Below are 17,307 nucleotides of genomic sequence, written 5' to 3'. Positions count from 1 at the left end.
TGACACCCAAAAGTTACATTTTGAATGCTTAGCAGGACAGGAAAATGGTCCATTTCACACATCAAAATAAAATCCCTTGTCATCCCTACTGCCTCTGAACTGACAGACTTGTCTGAGTGTTGGAGTGTGCCCCTAGCTATCTGCACATTTTAAAAACAAGAAAATGGTGCCATCTGCTTTGCTTACTTTAAGTAATTTGAAATAATTTATACTTTTACTTTTGATACTTAAGTATATTTAGAACCAAATACTTTGACTTTTACTCAAGTAGTATTTTACTGGTTGACTTACCTTAATAGAAAATGACTCAAGTAAAAGTGTATCTATACTTTTACTCAAGTATGACAACTGGGTACTTTTTCCACCACTGGTATTAGCAGACCGATATAGAAGTCGGTAGTGCAGGCCAAAAAAATCTTCAGCATCTCAGCTTTGGCTGAGTTAGTTGTATAATTAAGAACAGTATCTTGCAGAATTCAGTAGTTGGAATTGAAAGAGTTGTCCCACCCCTTTCTCTGCATTTGTCATTCTAATGGAATACAGAAATAACAAAACCCTGTACTCAAACATTTACATCAAAAGGTGCAAAGCTATGGTCAAAGACACAAAACATGCACATCAAAATATATTTTTAAAATCAAATAACATGGAAAACACTTTGTGCCGTATTCATTTTCCATCCTTACAAACCACTTAATGTAATACATTGCTGTATTATACATTGGCTGGTCATCTAGGTTTGTACCTGTAGGCTTTCCATCACTGAAAAAAACCTATGCAAAAACAGTAATTGATCAAATGGTTTGTGATGTGGCTCAGTCGGTAGAGCATGGTGCTTGCAAAGCTAAGGTTGTAGGTTTGATTCCAAGGGGGGACCAATATGAAAAAGTTTGACATTATGCATTCACTACTGTGTCACACCCTGGTCTTAGTATTTTGTGTTTTCTATATTTATTTGGTCAGGCCAGGGTGTGACATGGGTTTATTTTGTGTTGTGTTTATGTATGGGGATTTTTCATAGGTTTTGGGATTGTGGCTTAGTGGGGGTTTTCTAGCAGAGTCTATGGCTGCCTGAGGCGGTTCTCAATCAGTCAGGTGATTCTCGTTGTCTCTGATTGGGAACCACATTTAGGTAGCCCGGGTTTCACTGTGTGTTTGTGGGTGATTGTTCCTGCCTGTGTGTTTGTATTCACCAGACAGGCTGTATAGGTTTTCACATTTTCCGTTTGTTGTTTTTGTATTGTTCGTATTCGTTTTCATTAAACATGTATCGAACTAACCACGCTGCATTTTGGTCCGACCCTCCTTCAACGGAAGAAAGCCGTAACATACTGTAAATTGCTCTGGATAAAAGTATCTACTAAAATGGAAAATGAACAGACCATTTCAGTTCTCACACAGAAATATGTTGCATTTGCAAAGTATTTCAAGACACTTAAATATAAAGCAAGTATTTTTATATTCCTCAATTATCAGATTAACTGTTTTGTACAGATAATTATCAGACTCAAGTTACAAATGCACAAAAGTAGTGCACTGAGCCGTTACTAGTCCTTTATTAGCAGCAGAGCAACAAGCAGAAGAAAACAAATCTGCCCCCCCCCCCCTTTGTAACACAAGGCTCAGAGGACACACCCAAATGAAGTAAGTGGGCCAACTGGGGGTGTTTTATGACAAATTAGTTCCCAACATGAATTCTCCAGACATCATAAAGCAAGTAATGACAAGAATGCCTGCCATGGGTTGAATTTGAACAAGGGAAAGAAACAATATTTGTAATTTAGACAATGGAAATACAGGAGTTCAAAGTTGCCATTTGTAAGAAGGTAAGATTTACAAAATGCTTTATTCTGAGTGGTGGGAAAAAAATACAGTGGATAGAACAAAATCAACAGTCTCTCACCACTAAGTCAAACATTTATTTATAGAATACATGGACTAAACGCTGTCAGCACAAACCTATTTTTTACAGGGTCAACCTTGACAAAGAGATTGAGAGACAAAGCATATTATACAGGTCAAACTTAGTATTGACTCCTTACGAACAGTCTACAAAGTATTTATCTTAACAGTTCTATTACTAGTAAGTTCTAGTAAAGTGTCATCCATGGTTTGTATGTGTTCACAGGGTGTGCCGATTTACCAACTACTACCTTTTGGCTGGAATGGAGTGGACTGGGTGAAGAGAAATGACTCATTGGGAAACATCTCATTATGCCTGTTGAAACCCTTGAAACTGACCATAGATGAAAAATTGCAGTTAAGAGTAATATTTTTTTTACACTTTAAAAAACAGCTTTGCATTTACCTGAAATACTACCTTGGACTATGGGTACACAAGTAAACAAAAACAAAAAAAACTAACATTTAACAGACCAGTGTTGGTTATATTATCGCTTTTCTTGTCTTGCAATGACACTTTCCACAGGTGCCTTAATTCAGCCATTCTGATTGTTGAACTCTGACCTTACGATCCACAGTCTTAATAACCAATACCAACCTAGTATAGTAAAACAGGTACTAAGGTGCATAAAACAAGGTCAATACATCTATCCTATTTAAGGCTATCCGCTATTGCAATAAGCCATGTGTATAGTGGCTAAGATTTTAAACTACAAAATGAAAACAGAACACTGCATTAGGATGGGAAGGTTAAAAATGTCTCTTGTTGTGGGGTGGGAGTTGGAAGCGGTGGGTGGTCGGCTGGATCCTTCTGGAGAGAGTGTGGTGGTCAACTACAACCCCGTTCACCACATGGACATCTGGTAGTTGAACTTGATCTTCAGCAGGTACTTCAGGTTCACCTGTGCCACATCATACACAATGTATCTGAAGGAGGCAAGGTTAAGCGAAATAGGAACTAGGGAACAGTGTGGGGGCATGGCATATTATTCGATGCAAGTTACATTCCTCAAACAGAAATACAACAAAAGGTTGTAAACTCGTCTTGATAACAGGACACATCCCTCTCTCAACCTCGTACATGTGTAATAACAATGTAGTAGAGATGGTTTTAAATTCTATTGACAAGGCAGTGCACAAACCCACTTGGATGAAAATGGGCAAAAGTATAAGACTTTTTCAGAAGACAGGCAGAGGCCCTCAGATGAAGCAAAGGATACTCGTTGTACAGCAGACTCGTGTCGTCGATGTTGGTGTTGGTTCCTTTTCCCAGAGGCACTTGCACCCCATCTAAAGTGACAGTGGCACTAGGATCTGGGGCGTTTCGACCCAAACCTAACAGGGAGAGAAGGAAGAAAATAATGAGTTAAGTGCCAAGTAAGTTACAGTAATATAAATGTGTCTACATATTGCATGATTGTATACAGCCTTTCAATGACTTAAATATGATTTAAAATCACCTTACCTTTCACACTGTGTTTACCCTTGGGTAGTTTTGTGATGTGTGAGGCCTTCTTCAGTTCATGCCTGTACAAAAGATAAACAAATATCAATAACGATAGTTGGCATTGCAGAGAATATGGAATATTAAAAGGATTCTATGAACCTGAGCCGTCACTCACATGTTTCCGAGGGCGACCTCTCCCAGTAGAAGTAGGCCAGTTGGGTCGGACTGGGAGGTGTGGCAGTAGTTGGCCGACTTGGACACCATGTCGGCAAAGTACACACCTTTGCCAAACATGTAACCCGTCTGGAATGTATCAGGACAACATCATGAGCGTTTTTCAAATGTCTCAACGTAGTAAAGCTGAATTTGAACCGGTGCTGTTGCCATAGAATGATAAATATGGACTGCATACAAGACCATGTCACCAGGTACTAAAAATAATCCCATGTTGATCAGCTATAATAAAAACAAAAAAAGGAGGAACTTCTGCTATGCATCCCAAGCATTAGCTGGCGCTGTAGTGCGAGGTGGAACACTCACCACGGGGGCTTCAGGAGGGGCGATACGCAGACCCTGAGAAAGGATACCAGCGTAGTTGGTGGCACGAGAACCGTGCCACAGAAGCTGTCGATTAGGCAGATCCTGGAAGGGGCGGTACTTCTGGTACTCTCCCTCCCTAACGATCTTAAAGATCTGAGAGGGCGGAAGCAAGACACCGCAGAAGTTTTATTAGTCGTATGTAAGGGATACACATCGTATACACCGTCCATAGAAATGCTTACTTGAAGGTTCCTTCTCAACAATGCAACAGTAAGAAATAATAAAATATAAGAATAGGAACATAGAGTAAATGGCTCAGTAGAATAGAATATACATTTGATCACAGGTATAATACAGGAAGGCACAACTTATAGTCCAATATTTATGTGTTTTGGGGAAGGGGATATTAGGGGGCAAGTGTTTAATTATACAGTATTTAGCAGTCATAATAAGAGTCTGGTAGAAGCAGTTGTGAAGTGTGTGTATGTGAGCTTCTCAGGAAAATCTTACCTCCTCAACTTCCAGTGTGTAGGTGTTGTGTGTAGCAGCGTGTGTGTTCTTGACATACTGCAGAATGATCTCTGCCTCCTTTGTGGTCTTGTCAACAACCTGCAAGGTGGATGACAAATACAACACAATTCATAACTTTTAGAGCACTGTATTCACAAGAGAGAGTAGCATTGAAAAACCACCAGGCCTACTGTACCTCAATCTTGGTTTTGAGTTTCTCATAGTTGATGTCGATAGGGTCCTTCTTGTTATCCTCTGCCCCTCCTTTCAGCAGACTGTAGGCCACTTCAATGTCCAGCAGGTTGTCCAACATCTGGACCTTAGCCTGGTTTGTAGTGGGACACAAAGGGTTAAAAACAGCTACCATTACTTACTTTAGAGTTTAGAAATAAAGTCAACCTGACTCCTTTGGTTCAAGTACCTCAGGATAATTGACTGACTGTGTACGGAGGTCTGACAAATGTATGACTCAAGTTAAGGCCAGAAAAATCTGGCCTTAATAACCACGTACTCTTAAAATCTCTACCCGGCACAGCCAGAAGATGACTGGCCACCCCTCAGAGCCTGCCTTTCTAGGGAGTTTTTCCTAGCCACCATGCTTCTACATCTGCCTTGCTCGCTCTCCAGGGTTTTAGGCTCAGTTTCTGTAGTAGCACTTTGTGACAATTGCTAATAAATACATTTGATTGAGAGGATGAGCGTGAGAGAGAACACAGGTGTCCTCACCTGAATGTAGTCAAGGTTGCTGAGCAGCGGTGGTTTCTTCATGCCAAAGTCGTGAGGTATGAGGGTGTAGAAGCGATTGGACAGGTCCAGAATGTGGGACTCTGAGGAACTGTCCGACACAGCCTGCTGCACCTCACTGAGGAGGGCGTAGGCACTCTGAATCTGCCTCTTACTCAGCTTCCCCAGCGGCATCTTCTGGAGGTCAATCTGACAGGAAAGACAAAAGATGAATGACTCATTCTCAATTAAGAGAAATCAAAAAGGGGAAATGGGGGTCACATTTGGACAAAAATACACATTGAGAAAAACCAACACACACACTCTCCAACTCAGTACCCACCTCAAACTCTACCATGGCCTTCTTCATGCTCTCCACATCAAAGATGGTCCTGATGAGTTCCTGGACAGGCCTGGCCAGCAGAGAGTTTGTACCAGCACTGGCTGTCAGCCTCTTCACCGCCTCCTCATCCTGGTGGGGAAAACAACTAATCAGATATGGGACAGAGATAGGATGGGCCAATCAGGGTTAATCGGTGAAGGCCACAGTATACATTTCTCAATTAAAAGTTGGCCTGTCAAGTCAAACGCACAACAGGTTTCTTAAATTTGAACACAAACGGTCCTGTGTGTGTCTGTGTGTTCTAGCTGTACCTGACCGTAGTCGATCTCCAGAGGGTAGAACCTGTTGGGATACTTGGTGAAGTGGGAAGAGCCCCAGGCGTTTCCTGTCTTCTCTTCGTACACACCCAGGAAGTTGTCCATGGCAGAGTTCTTATCATGGAACTTATCCAGCTTATTTCCCCCGATGGTGGTGCCCACTCTGCCCCAGGAGCGGAACACCCAGTACCTACACACAGAGAAGAAAGACAGAGGGAGAGGAAAGAGAAGGGTGAGATGAGCTGGAATAGGGACAAGAAAGAGGTAGGAGAAAGAGGAAGAGAAATACAGGGAAAGCAGAGAGAGTAGCACAGGGGAGAGAGGAGTGGTGAATGGGGAGGATAAAGAGAGAGGGATGAGAGGAAGTGGCCCCCTTTCACCCGGAGGATAGACTAACCGTTTATGCACATCGTCCTCCAACAGCTGCAGTTTGTAGTAGGAGTTGGTTCCCCTGACGATGTCCACCAGACCTAGCGTAGCGCTGAAGATCTTGCCATTCTGATCCAGGACATGAGCACTGTTCTCTAGACATGAGTCTGGGTCCACTGCTGCCCCTCCTTTCACAGTCAGCTTCATCTTCTTACTGGCCTTGCTAACACCTGAAAAAGCTGAAATTAGATTGTTACAACTGTAAAAGTGGAATTGACCCAACTGCCATACACTCTAGCAGAGCAGCCCGTAAAAACAAAATACTCCACGATAACAGTCAGTTAAGTTACTCAATGTTACTTCCGATTCCGTACCTTCCTCCTCCTTCACCCTCTTGGTGCTCTTGCCAGCCATGGCTCCAGACCTGGAGGCTGCTGACTGAGCCTGGGTCTCTAGTTTGACCTCGGCCCCCCAGGGGGAGATGGCGTGCAGGGAGACCAGCTCCTGCAGGGCCTTGCCCGAGGACTTGATGTCAGTAAGGAAGTCCTCTGAGACCACGCGCACGCCCGCCTCCTCTGCCTCCTCCATCTTCTTACTCATCTTCTCTACCTCCTCTGTGAGAAAGAGAGCACACCAAAGATGTCAAACTAGGGAAAACAAAGAAATCCAACCTATCCTTCTGAAAATCTGTTTAATTTGTTACTGTAAGGGTGAACAAAAGTTGAATCCAACAGCCCCCTCTGATTGATTGGCTACTCACTCTTGGTGCTGAGGCAGAGAGTAGCCTTATTGGCTGTGCCGGTGATCTTCCCGCCCAGCTCCTCCACAGCAGCCTTCAGCTCATCCTTGTTCTGTCTCAGCTTGCCCACAGTCAGCAACTTCATCCCTGTCAGAGGCTTATCTACAGGGGAGAGGAACCGATATAGACAGAATTAGAATGAGTAGAATGGCCATTCCAATACTATGAATGGGGCTGGTCATGTTCTAGCATCACACTTAGGAACAAGATAATATATTCACTGTAGAATAGAGAAGCAAAAATAGAGTAAAACAACAATGATTTCACTCTAAAGAGGCATCTCCATTTTGGCCAGATTCCTCAGCACAATGAGAAGATAATGACTCAAGTCATTCCAACAAGTTGGCCCACTACACCACATTCTCCTACTGGTTTCTGCTTACCTGCAGGGGCTCCCTCTGGGAGGGGTATACTGGGAGCACTGGAGGCACTGGGGACGGGAGCGGATGCAGAAGAGGCTGGGGGAGGGGCCACCTTGGGGAACACCCGGTCCTGTCTCTTAAACTTGAACTTCTTGAGGAAGGGAAGCTCATGGAACTCCTGCAGGGGAATAGATTGGAGGAGGAGATGTTCGAGTTTGACATTCACAAGAGCATAGTGAGTTATATCTGAGATCTTTGTCGAATTCATTAGGCACGACACCGAAGAAAACAGTCCAACACAAGCAGGTACTATGTGAACTTGTCCAATAAGAAATGGCTTTTTCATTTTCTGTTGCAAAACCTTTTGCTTACCGGTAGTTTCCCTTACAACCCAGATAAATGAAATTCTATTTGTTACATGCACGAAATACGGTGAAATGCTTACTTACAAGCCCTTAACCAACAATGCAGTTAAGAAAATAGAGTTAGGAAAATATTTACTAAATAAACAATACCGAGGCTATATGCAGGGGGTACTCAGTACGGGTACTGAGTCAATGTGCGGGGGTACAGGTCAGTCAAGGTCATTTGTACATGTAGGTACAGGTAAAGTGACTATGCATAGATCATAAACCGCGAGTAGCAGCAGCGTACATGAACATCAAACTCTACAGACGCTCTGAACGCAAAGAAGGGGGCCTACCTTGGGGATGACCCAGCCCTTGCGGTTGGGCAGCTGGGTCTTGAACACACACTTGGTCCAGGCGGAGAGGTCTCCAGTGCAGTAGTAGGCGTCGCTCTTGAACACCAGCTGGCCCTGGCACTCCTCGCAGGGCTTCAGTGCGCCAAAGGCCATGCAGTCTCCTAGGCTGTCCACCACCTGTCAATTAAAGAACACACTATTTGACTGGCTGTTTGACCCATCACACAGACACACAAACCACACACGTTTACACAGTTAAACGAGACAGACCGCAGAAACTGACAGATAGAGAGAAAGACAACTACTGAGACAACTACTGAGACAGATACAGTGAGCCTCCTTACATTGGACTCTCCAGAGGGCACTTCCTGTCCGTTGGCGATGAGCAGCTCCTTCATGTCATTGGTAGAACAGAACTGCCTGAGCTTGTCCTTGATGCCCCAGATCAGCTGGCTCTGCTCCTGTACACACACAACCACACAAGAGGGGGTTTGGAAAACATCACCCGCAAAACATATTGGCATACACACATACAAGATGACAACAATGACATTATGTTACTAATTTGATGAAGTAAAGAAATATTCATGTTAAGGCATTTCCACAATTTTCAGGAGTGAACCTTCATCTGCAAGTCCACTTTCTTCTTCTCCTCCTCATCCTTCTTCTTCTTCGATGCCCCTTCTCCATCTACCTCATCAGTCTCTCTCTTTCTGAGGGAAAAACAGGGAAAATAAATTGTTTACATTCTCTATGCATGAACCAATTTATCTACCAAGCAAAACATTTACAAGCAACAATTCAAATCACACTATTCTGTAATTCATCCTCCAAGAGAAAGTTTTGCTGTTGAAGACTTCCTGAAGGTACTTGACAGGCACAGACTTCCCCATTAACTTTGTAAATTAGGCCTGTTGGGAGCAGAGCCTTATCCAAGGTTAGTCAAACAGGCCTGACACCTTCATCAATCAGGGAGATTCATTAGTGTCCTGACACCCGGTGGAGACGCACATCACCCAGTCTCTGGAGATGATTCAAGTTACTACACGTCCCTGTGACTCCGTGGGTGACTAGGATGTCACCCTCTTCCCCTCCCTCTGGTCAACCTCTCCCCTTCAGGAGGGAAATTAATTAGCTTCCCAGAGGCCTATCCTGTCCCTCTAAACATCTGTCAATCACTGCCCCTTAAACACATTGTCCCATAGTGGTCACCACCTGACTCACAGGACAGGAAACAAACACCAAAAAACATCCACCCCCTATGATAGAATCTATAAAAACAACCCATCTCTGCCTTGTGCACACACGCAGCCTGTGTGTGGTCATAGCAGTAGCAGTGGTTGGGAGAGAGGTGGTACTTTGTAGAGATGGCAGCATATCAATACTAATGCATTCCCTTTCTCACAAGTCCTCCTGACGAACACTGCTCTTCATTAGAGAGAGGGAGAGTCAGGCACAGAACAAGACGGACATTCTTCATTTTAAGCATCATTATTCTGACTAGCTACCGTTTGGTAAGTAGCCCTTTCTTTACCAAAACTGCATTTTTATGTAGTAAATCAATAAGGAATCATTTAAATCAGAATCACTTTAAGACAATTTTCACAAAGTTACAGTAAGCAAGTCTGACTTCCCTTTCAATTTCAGAAAAATGACAGAGATCACAGCATCACTGAATCGCTCAACCTCCCTTCTCTTCGACAACTCAACCTTCCGCCCATACCTTCAACCCCTCTGGACCTCCTCCCCCTCTTCCACCCCTCCTCCCCCTGACCTGGTGGTGTCCCCCAACATTGTGTACATGGTGGCTGAACTCATCATAGCAACCCTCTCCACCGTGGGTAACCTGCTGGTGTGTGCTGCCGTTGGCCTCAACAGGAAGCTACGTACTGTCACCAACTACTTCCTAGTGTCGCTGGCCGTAGCCGACATCTGCGTGGGTGCATTGGCCATCCCTTGCGCCATCCTCACTGGCGTTGGCGTGCCCCGCCACAACCTCTACCTGTGTCTGCTGATGCTAAGTGTGCTCATCATGCTAACCCAGAGCTCCATCTTCAGCCTGCTAGCTGTAGCTGTGGAGCGCTACGTGGCCATCTTCCTGCCCTTCCGCTACCACACGCTCATGACGCCACGCAACGCTATCCTAGTTATCCTGGTGACCTGGGTGCTGGCTTTCCTCATTGGCCTGGTGCCCCTCATGGGCTGGCACAAAACACCGCCCGACTCGGGCTACTGCTTCTTCGTGTTCGTGGTGGACATGACCTATATGGTCTACTTCAACTTCTTTGCCTGCGTGCTAGCGCCCCTGGTGGTCATGTTCCTCATCTACGCCAAGATCTTTGTGACAGTCAAGCGGCAGGTACGGCGCATCGCAGCAGAGCGCGGGGGCGGCGTGGGGGGTGCGGAGGGGCAGGCGGCCCGGGCGGCCAGCATGAAGAAGGAGATAAAGACAGCCACGTCGCTGTTTCTCGTCCTCTTCCTCTTCACTGCCTGCTGGATACCACTGCACGTCATCAACTGCTTCCTGCTGCTCTGCCCCGGCTGCCCTGTGCCTTTGGAGCTCCTCCTCACCGCCATTATCCTATCACACGCAAACTCTGCCGTTAACCCCTTTCTGTACGCGTACAAGATGAAGACCTTCCGGAACACCTTTAAGGCCATCTTCCTCTGCTGTAGAGCTCTAGGGGACTGGGAAGAGGCGGCCGATGGTGGGGGGACCACCACCCACAGGACCTGACCGAAGACCCGTTGGTACCGTCTTGACTCGCCATTCCTTAATGTTCAACTGGTGAGGATTATGTACCATTTGGTGGTCGTTATGCCCAGAGAACTGTCTTTTACACTAAACAGAACTGCTAGAATATCAGGGACACATCTCCTAACTAACATTAATATACCACTATGTACATTCCAGTAAAGTTAAAGTTTGTGGACACCAGACTACTTTATTTGCTTCATTAGAGAAAGCCTCACCCTTTAGATTTGACGGCGGGCAGCCTTCTCTTCAGCTCCTCCTTGTCCTCCACCCTGAGTGTGTTAAAGCCTTTGAGCTGAGCGGCACTGTATTCTGGTTTGAAGACGAGCTCCTCCCTGCGGCCCACAAAGCAGGCGGTATGGTACCAGCGGTCTATCAACCCCAGCTGGGGCTTCTCTGGGTCAATCGTCTTCTTAGATACACGGATCTGGTCCTGGAGAACAGAGGAGAGGAGTTCTGTTATGATAGTGTATATTTGGGTTTATGTAAGATACCTATTCAAGTATTTATGGACATTGACAACCTATTCTAAAACTTTCTATTTTTATTTTTTACACTGAACAGATGTTGAGGAATAGCTGTACTGTAATTACTCATTTTACAGCCATGTGTATCAGATCATCTCTATGTACAAAATAAACAGATCGAAATATTGACTCCTCACCTTTTCAATTTTCTGCTCACACCCTTTACATGTGCTGCGATTGGACTTGGCATACTCCACTGCAAAGTCATTCAGAGTCTTCTCCCCTTTGGCCCCACCCTTCACATCACCTTTTCCTGTGAGGAAGAGAGAAGCCATATTTGAAATCTGACCTCCAGTCAATGAGCATGACATTATTTGGGGTTCCATTTCGATGACATCAAAGGGGTACACAGATGACTCCACGCTGGGAGAAAAGTTAATGGTTAAAGACTGACCTCCTGCAGCTCCCCCAGTCTCGATGGCCTTCTTGACCTTCTCCTGGTCCTCCCATCGCAGGTCAGAGAATCCAGCGATGTCTGCAGGAGACTGGGCAGACGCCCGCAGCCAGAAGCAGGAGAAGTGGTGCCAGTGGGGCACCTTACCGTCAAACATGGGCGACTGGGGAAAATAAAATAATGGGAGGGGCATGGTGGGTAAGGTAATCACACTACATTGTACATATATAGTCCAGGTTGTAGGCTCATATGACTCAGGGTGACAAAAAAAAAGGTCACCAGCAGGCACACTTGCCATCTTATCTAGCAAGCTATGTCACTTATTTCACTTGTGAAGTGTAAACATTGGTTCATGTGAAATTCTTGGCACAATTCACACAACTCTCAAAAGTGTTATGACAAATGACTGCACTGGCGATGTTGCTGATGTTTTCCCTGAGCTAATTTGGAAATGGGTCAAACTGACATATGCTGCATTCAAATCTACTGAACTCGGAAAAAACTTGGTCAAATCATGACGTAAGTGATCTTGTGGTCGGAAAGGCGGAGTTCTAGAAAGCTGCCCCGAGTTCCCAGCTTGGCATTCCGAGTTGGACCTTGGATGACAATTCAAAACGATTTTCTACAGTAGGAGCGCGTTTTTTTACCAGTTCTTATGAACGCGCTAAATTCAAATATTTCCAAGTTCCGAATTGTTTTGAAAGCGGCAGATGCTACCGCAGGTCGTTGAATTGAACTAATGAATTTTTGGAAATCAAGGGCATAACGCTAGCTGTAGCAGAGATGCGGTAAAGAGGTGGAACGCGACCTTTTTATTTATTTTAACCAGGTAGGCTAGTTGAGAACAAGAAATCATTTACAACTACGACCTGGCCAAAATAAAGCATAGCAGTGTGACCTAATGGAGATTTGCCATGGAAACGCGTTGGGAAAGATGCCGTTGGGGACAGACACGAAACTCCTCAATGACCCCAGCAAAATTTGCCCGTTATTGATGGGTTTTTGACGCTTGAGGTAAGTATAATTCTTATACAGATGTTAACCCCAATACATGTTCATGGCATCGTCACCAATCAACTGCAATACAGAAAAACGAATTTGACTAGCACAACAGAGTTCTGTGTGATAGTTATGCTACCCGTTTATACGAAGCGAAATTAGTTAGCAGTCAATTATATTATAAAAAGAAAAGGGAAAACTTATGTTATGTAGCGAAAACTGCCAATTATATCCTAATCGGATATTAGTAGCCACATTGCGGGCCTGTTACAATACATAAATCACGATGGGTTGTACGAATATCCACTGTTAGAACAGATGTGTTTAACCTGCGACAATTCTACTTCCTTCTCCATACCATCTGCATTCCATTTACTTCGATCACATCTATGCATGCCCGAGACATATCATCCAAAAAAGAATGCCCTGCTGGTGCGAAGGAATCAAAGCCCGTTCTCATTTAAGCCTTCGGAAGCCATTTAAACGCAAATGAGTTCTATTAAGACAACACAAACATGCTGTATTCGTAAAGGAAATCCACAACATATCAATAATGGGCTGTTTAGTGCAGAAACAACAACCGTATAAGTGATTCTTAATGATTCTGAGATTGTCCTCACTTATACAGTTTTCTCGGAAATCCAAAGACGCTCTAGCTACATTACCTGCACCATGATAGCCATCCGCAGCGAATCCTTTGCTATGTTTTCCTTGCATTTCTTGCACGAAGCACGTCCACTTTTGGCATATTCAGCTTTGTAAAGCTTGTCCTCTTGTGCATCTGCCATTTTTGTTGAGTTTATACACAAAATTAGATTGATTTAATGTAAATCTTACGTGCTTGGCAGTAGCCACTACAATGTAGTTGCAGCCCGCGTGCAGAGTACCCGCGCAGATACGCAGACAAGAGCAATCGAGGAAGATGTTCTAAAAGACATAGAAAGTCAAATACAGAGTACGATAACCAACGCTCAAAAAAACATTTTTATTTCAAACGAATAACCTTTTATTAATGATAGTATTTGTACTTTTAGGTTTTATTTTAAAGATCAATTTTTTGGACTTAAATTAAGAATATATATATACAGATTGATTGTTGAAGAAAGCTAGCTAAAATCTTACTGGTTGAAGAATTGATCCGACCAAAAGTGTTAAAAACACATGAACAGATTGCTTTTTATAAATAATGTTTTGTTATTGCATTTAACTCCTGGAAAGGCTGTAATCGAGGTAATTTCCTTAGAAGGTGACGTGATGTCAGAGGTCAGCATGCGGTAGAAGTGGGAGTTCATGATGATAGTTTCCGACTAGTAATTGCCATTTGGATGGCCGTTCAATTGGATTTTTCTGGCCTCAAAACATGGTTAAAACTACAATTTGAATATAATGAATGGTCAGTCATTACATCCACAGGTCTGTTTAGCTCTGTTTATTGTTTGAATAAGGACTCTAGCTTTAAATTATGTTTGTTTGTACTGAATGGTGATGGACTACAATAGAAACATAATTTGCCACTAGATGGCGCACTTACCCAATATCTCATCTGGACCAACAGATAATAATAATAATAATAATTAATAATAATTGGACTGTCTGTGAATATCCTAAATTAGGCAGTGAAATATTTCTTAGCAAAATATTTCTTGGCATAAATCAACAGCTGATAAACTGTCAGAAACATATTATTACATTAAATAAACATTGAAGTGTAAATCATAAAAACAATATAAATCACAGACTAGAATATTCACGATCAACAGGAACAAATAACATAAGGGATATTATATAGGAGGCTGTTGCGTGTTGGTCATTGAGTAGCTCCAAAGGAAAGTGTTTCCCCTTTCATGAAAATTAAATTGATCTGGGCTCTTCAGGACTGTGCTGAAATGGGGCAGAAACAGAACATTTCTGTGCCCAGAAATGCACTACAATGCTGAATAACGCACCCTTCTGCCCGCCCTAAATCAGCCAGAAGGAATCAGGATCTGCAGAATGGGGAAACTGGCCACAATGTTTCTGCTGCAACTTGCTGAGGTACAAAGGACAACTCTGTAGTAAAGAGTATGGTTAGTATAAGCTGTGAGATATACCTGGTTGACCATACCTATTCACACTATTTTTGAAAAGATAGCAATGTGATTTTAGCCTTCTAAATGAGAATTGTTCTTCTTGCAAACTTGTGCCCAGTCAGTAGCCACACCCAAGTGAGCTCAGAGTTCGTGACAACATGATGGAACCGCGTTTCAGGCCAGAGTGCTTCAAAGGGCTGAGATTTTAAATACAGACCAGAGAACGTGAGGCTGTGGTCCACATGTTGAAATGGCTAAAACTACAAGACTAGAAAATGGTAAGACCCTCTGAAACTCTCGACGTGAGAAGAAGGTAAAGACCAAACATTCACAGTCTGCAGCTGGGTACCTAAAGTTGTCTAGGACAAAGATGAGAAGGAAGAGGTCCTGCTCACCACTGTGTGGAACACCTGAAGTATCCATTCTAAGAAGGACATTGTGACCTCTGGTGGACAACCAGAGACTAACATTTAACTACTCCCCATAGACGGATCGAATGGTTTCAACAGAGACGACAGAGAAAGATATCTACGCATAAATCTATATTGCATTTCTAATCCGAATGAGCAGTTGTTAGGGTGCTAAATGTTCATATTGCTGTGAGCGTAGCTTCCAAATGTATATACGATAAGTTGACTCTCTTTGTCTCCCCCTCTCCTTACCACCCCTCCCTTTCCATTGCGTAACCAAATGGTCATGCTTTTGATAATTCAATGAAAACAGGTCTCTAGTGGACTATGTTAGTCATCAATAACCTATACCGTGTGTGTGTGTGTTTATGTATTTCTGTGTGATTATTTAGTTAGTTAGTCCGTAAATAAATAATTAAGCCAATTTGTGTATCGCTGATTCATCACTTAAGTTAGGGTTTGGGCAGATATCCAAGGATTATGTGACGTTCAGAATGAGACTGATGAGGTAATGATTCATAATTGACTGTTATTGATGTAAGAGATATTTAGATAATCTTTAGAGTTTAAATCGGGAGATGGTAACATGGTAAACAACTGTTCCCGTGGTGCCCCAAATTCCTCATGAGTTAATTGTTACATGATTAATTAAATCTAGTAATAATTAAACGTAGTAGGTAATTATTCAATAAATAGCAGTCATCACATTAATGATAGTCAAGTCACGACAGAGGTAAAGGAAGCCCAATGAGGTAACACTCATTGACAGAACCAAATAAAATCAGCTTCAGGGCAATTACACACTAATAGAGATGTTGAGACTCAGATTTTTCACTTTAAAATGTATCCCAAACAAAAACAAACCATACAACTCTATGCACAAGTGAGACTTTTAACAATTTCCACTGAAAATGTGGTAACAGAATGACAATACCAACAGTACAAACCAGCATTCTGTTACTAAACTTTGCATCTGCACCGTTCTTCAGGTAAATGTATTTTTGTAAAAATGTCAGTGGAAATTGTTAAAAGTAGTCCTTTTGCATAGAGTTGTATGGTTTGTTTAACTTTGCAATCATTGATTTTTGTTTGACATACATTTTAAAGGGACAAATCGGAGTCTCAGCATCACTCTGTTATCGTGGAATTACTCTTCACCACAATGTGTAGCAAAATACACTTATTATTATCACTACACAGATCAAACAATGTATTTAAACAATGTGTTCTCTCGATTAACAATGATATTATACATCGTAATAAAAACATTACAAAATTGTATATCATTTACAAAAATGAATGCACTGATTTACACTAAATTAATCCGGCGAATGAAAGTCTATGATACAAAATAGGTTGCAGTTAGGCATTTATTATCATGGTTTAGAGGTCTGGACTCTAATCGAACATGTAAACTGCAGGGTTTTTGACATCAGTAAGTAAATACAGTGCACTCCTCTTACAGTGAATTCTTATAGTAATCAAATTGTCTTGCACAGATGTGATGTCTATAAGAGTAGTGTACTGTGTTGGCCTCAGTCAGGTAAGAAATACACATGAAAACACATTTAATAAATATGTACTGCATATGTAGATATGGCAGAAAAAAATCTATTATCATCCTAACGGTGATTGTTAAAACTCAGTAAAACTAAGACTGACAGTGGATCCTCCTGTTCAAAACAAGATGGAGTCTTGTGGGCCAAAGAAAAAGTCCTCTGAATAATGTTTAATATGACACCCAATGTGTCCCTTGAACCGACCCAACAAAATACTTTAATCCCTTGGGGTACTTGGTCCCATGTTCTGTACAGTTTTCTCTCACGAGAATCACTACATACAGTATCTCATACAGTATATCTTCTCTCTCTCTCTGAGGATCAACCAGCTAATCCACCACAGTGGTGTTTAGAGCCAGGGCTGGACGACTCACAACATAGGAAGTCATGACCCCCTAAACAGGAAGTGCCTTTGGTGGTCTCTCTAGAATCCTCTTCTAGCACTGTCCGCTGTTAGGGGCCAAGCTGAACAACACTCTGTTGGACTCTCTGCTTCTCCTTCTTCCTGGACTGTACCAGGCCAAACACCACCACTGCCAGGGTGCTCCTGCCCTACGATTGCCCCCCTGACCGCCCCCC

General features: G+C 43.0%; 2 protein-coding genes across 3 annotated transcripts; one reads left to right on the top strand and one right to left on the bottom strand.

The window, feature by feature from the left end:
* Positions 1-1,827: 1,827 nt before the first annotated feature.
* parp1 (poly (ADP-ribose) polymerase 1) lies at positions 1,828-13,594 on the bottom strand. Of its 2 annotated transcripts, none has more exons than XM_020455051.2 (21): positions 13,356-13,594; positions 11,692-11,854; positions 11,435-11,550; positions 10,989-11,203; positions 8,638-8,728; positions 8,360-8,476; positions 8,016-8,192; positions 7,334-7,490; positions 6,912-7,052; positions 6,526-6,765; positions 6,180-6,390; positions 5,777-5,972; positions 5,466-5,594; positions 5,126-5,332; positions 4,596-4,724; positions 4,400-4,498; positions 3,890-4,042; positions 3,525-3,652; positions 3,368-3,429; positions 3,123-3,237; positions 1,828-2,829 (listed from the first exon to the last, which is right to left on the bottom strand). In XM_020455051.2, exons 1-21 carry the CDS (start codon positions 13,476-13,478, stop codon positions 2,748-2,750), a joined length of 3,051 nt encoding a protein of 1,016 aa, XP_020310640.1. In that variant the 5' UTR covers positions 13,479-13,594; the 3' UTR covers positions 1,828-2,747. The 2 variants fall into 2 exon arrangements, with proteins under 2 accessions (XP_020310640.1, XP_020310641.1); XM_020455052.2 differs by having other exon boundaries at positions 6,180-6,381; positions 13,356-13,593.
* On the top strand, positions 9,635-10,995 carry LOC109866520 (adenosine receptor A1). The gene has a single exon (XM_074933776.1). It carries the CDS (start codon positions 9,667-9,669, stop codon positions 10,750-10,752), a length of 1,086 nt encoding a protein of 361 aa, XP_074789877.1. The 5' UTR covers positions 9,635-9,666; the 3' UTR covers positions 10,753-10,995.
* Positions 13,595-17,307: the final 3,713 nt, after the last annotated feature.

Source organism: Oncorhynchus kisutch, linkage group LG21, assembly GCF_002021735.2.
Source record: "Oncorhynchus kisutch isolate 150728-3 linkage group LG21, Okis_V2, whole genome shotgun sequence".
NCBI lineage: Eukaryota > Metazoa > Chordata > Actinopteri > Salmoniformes > Salmonidae > Oncorhynchus > Oncorhynchus kisutch.
Note: the sequence above shows the minus strand (reverse complement) of the source record. Positions and strands in the feature narration are given on the sequence as shown.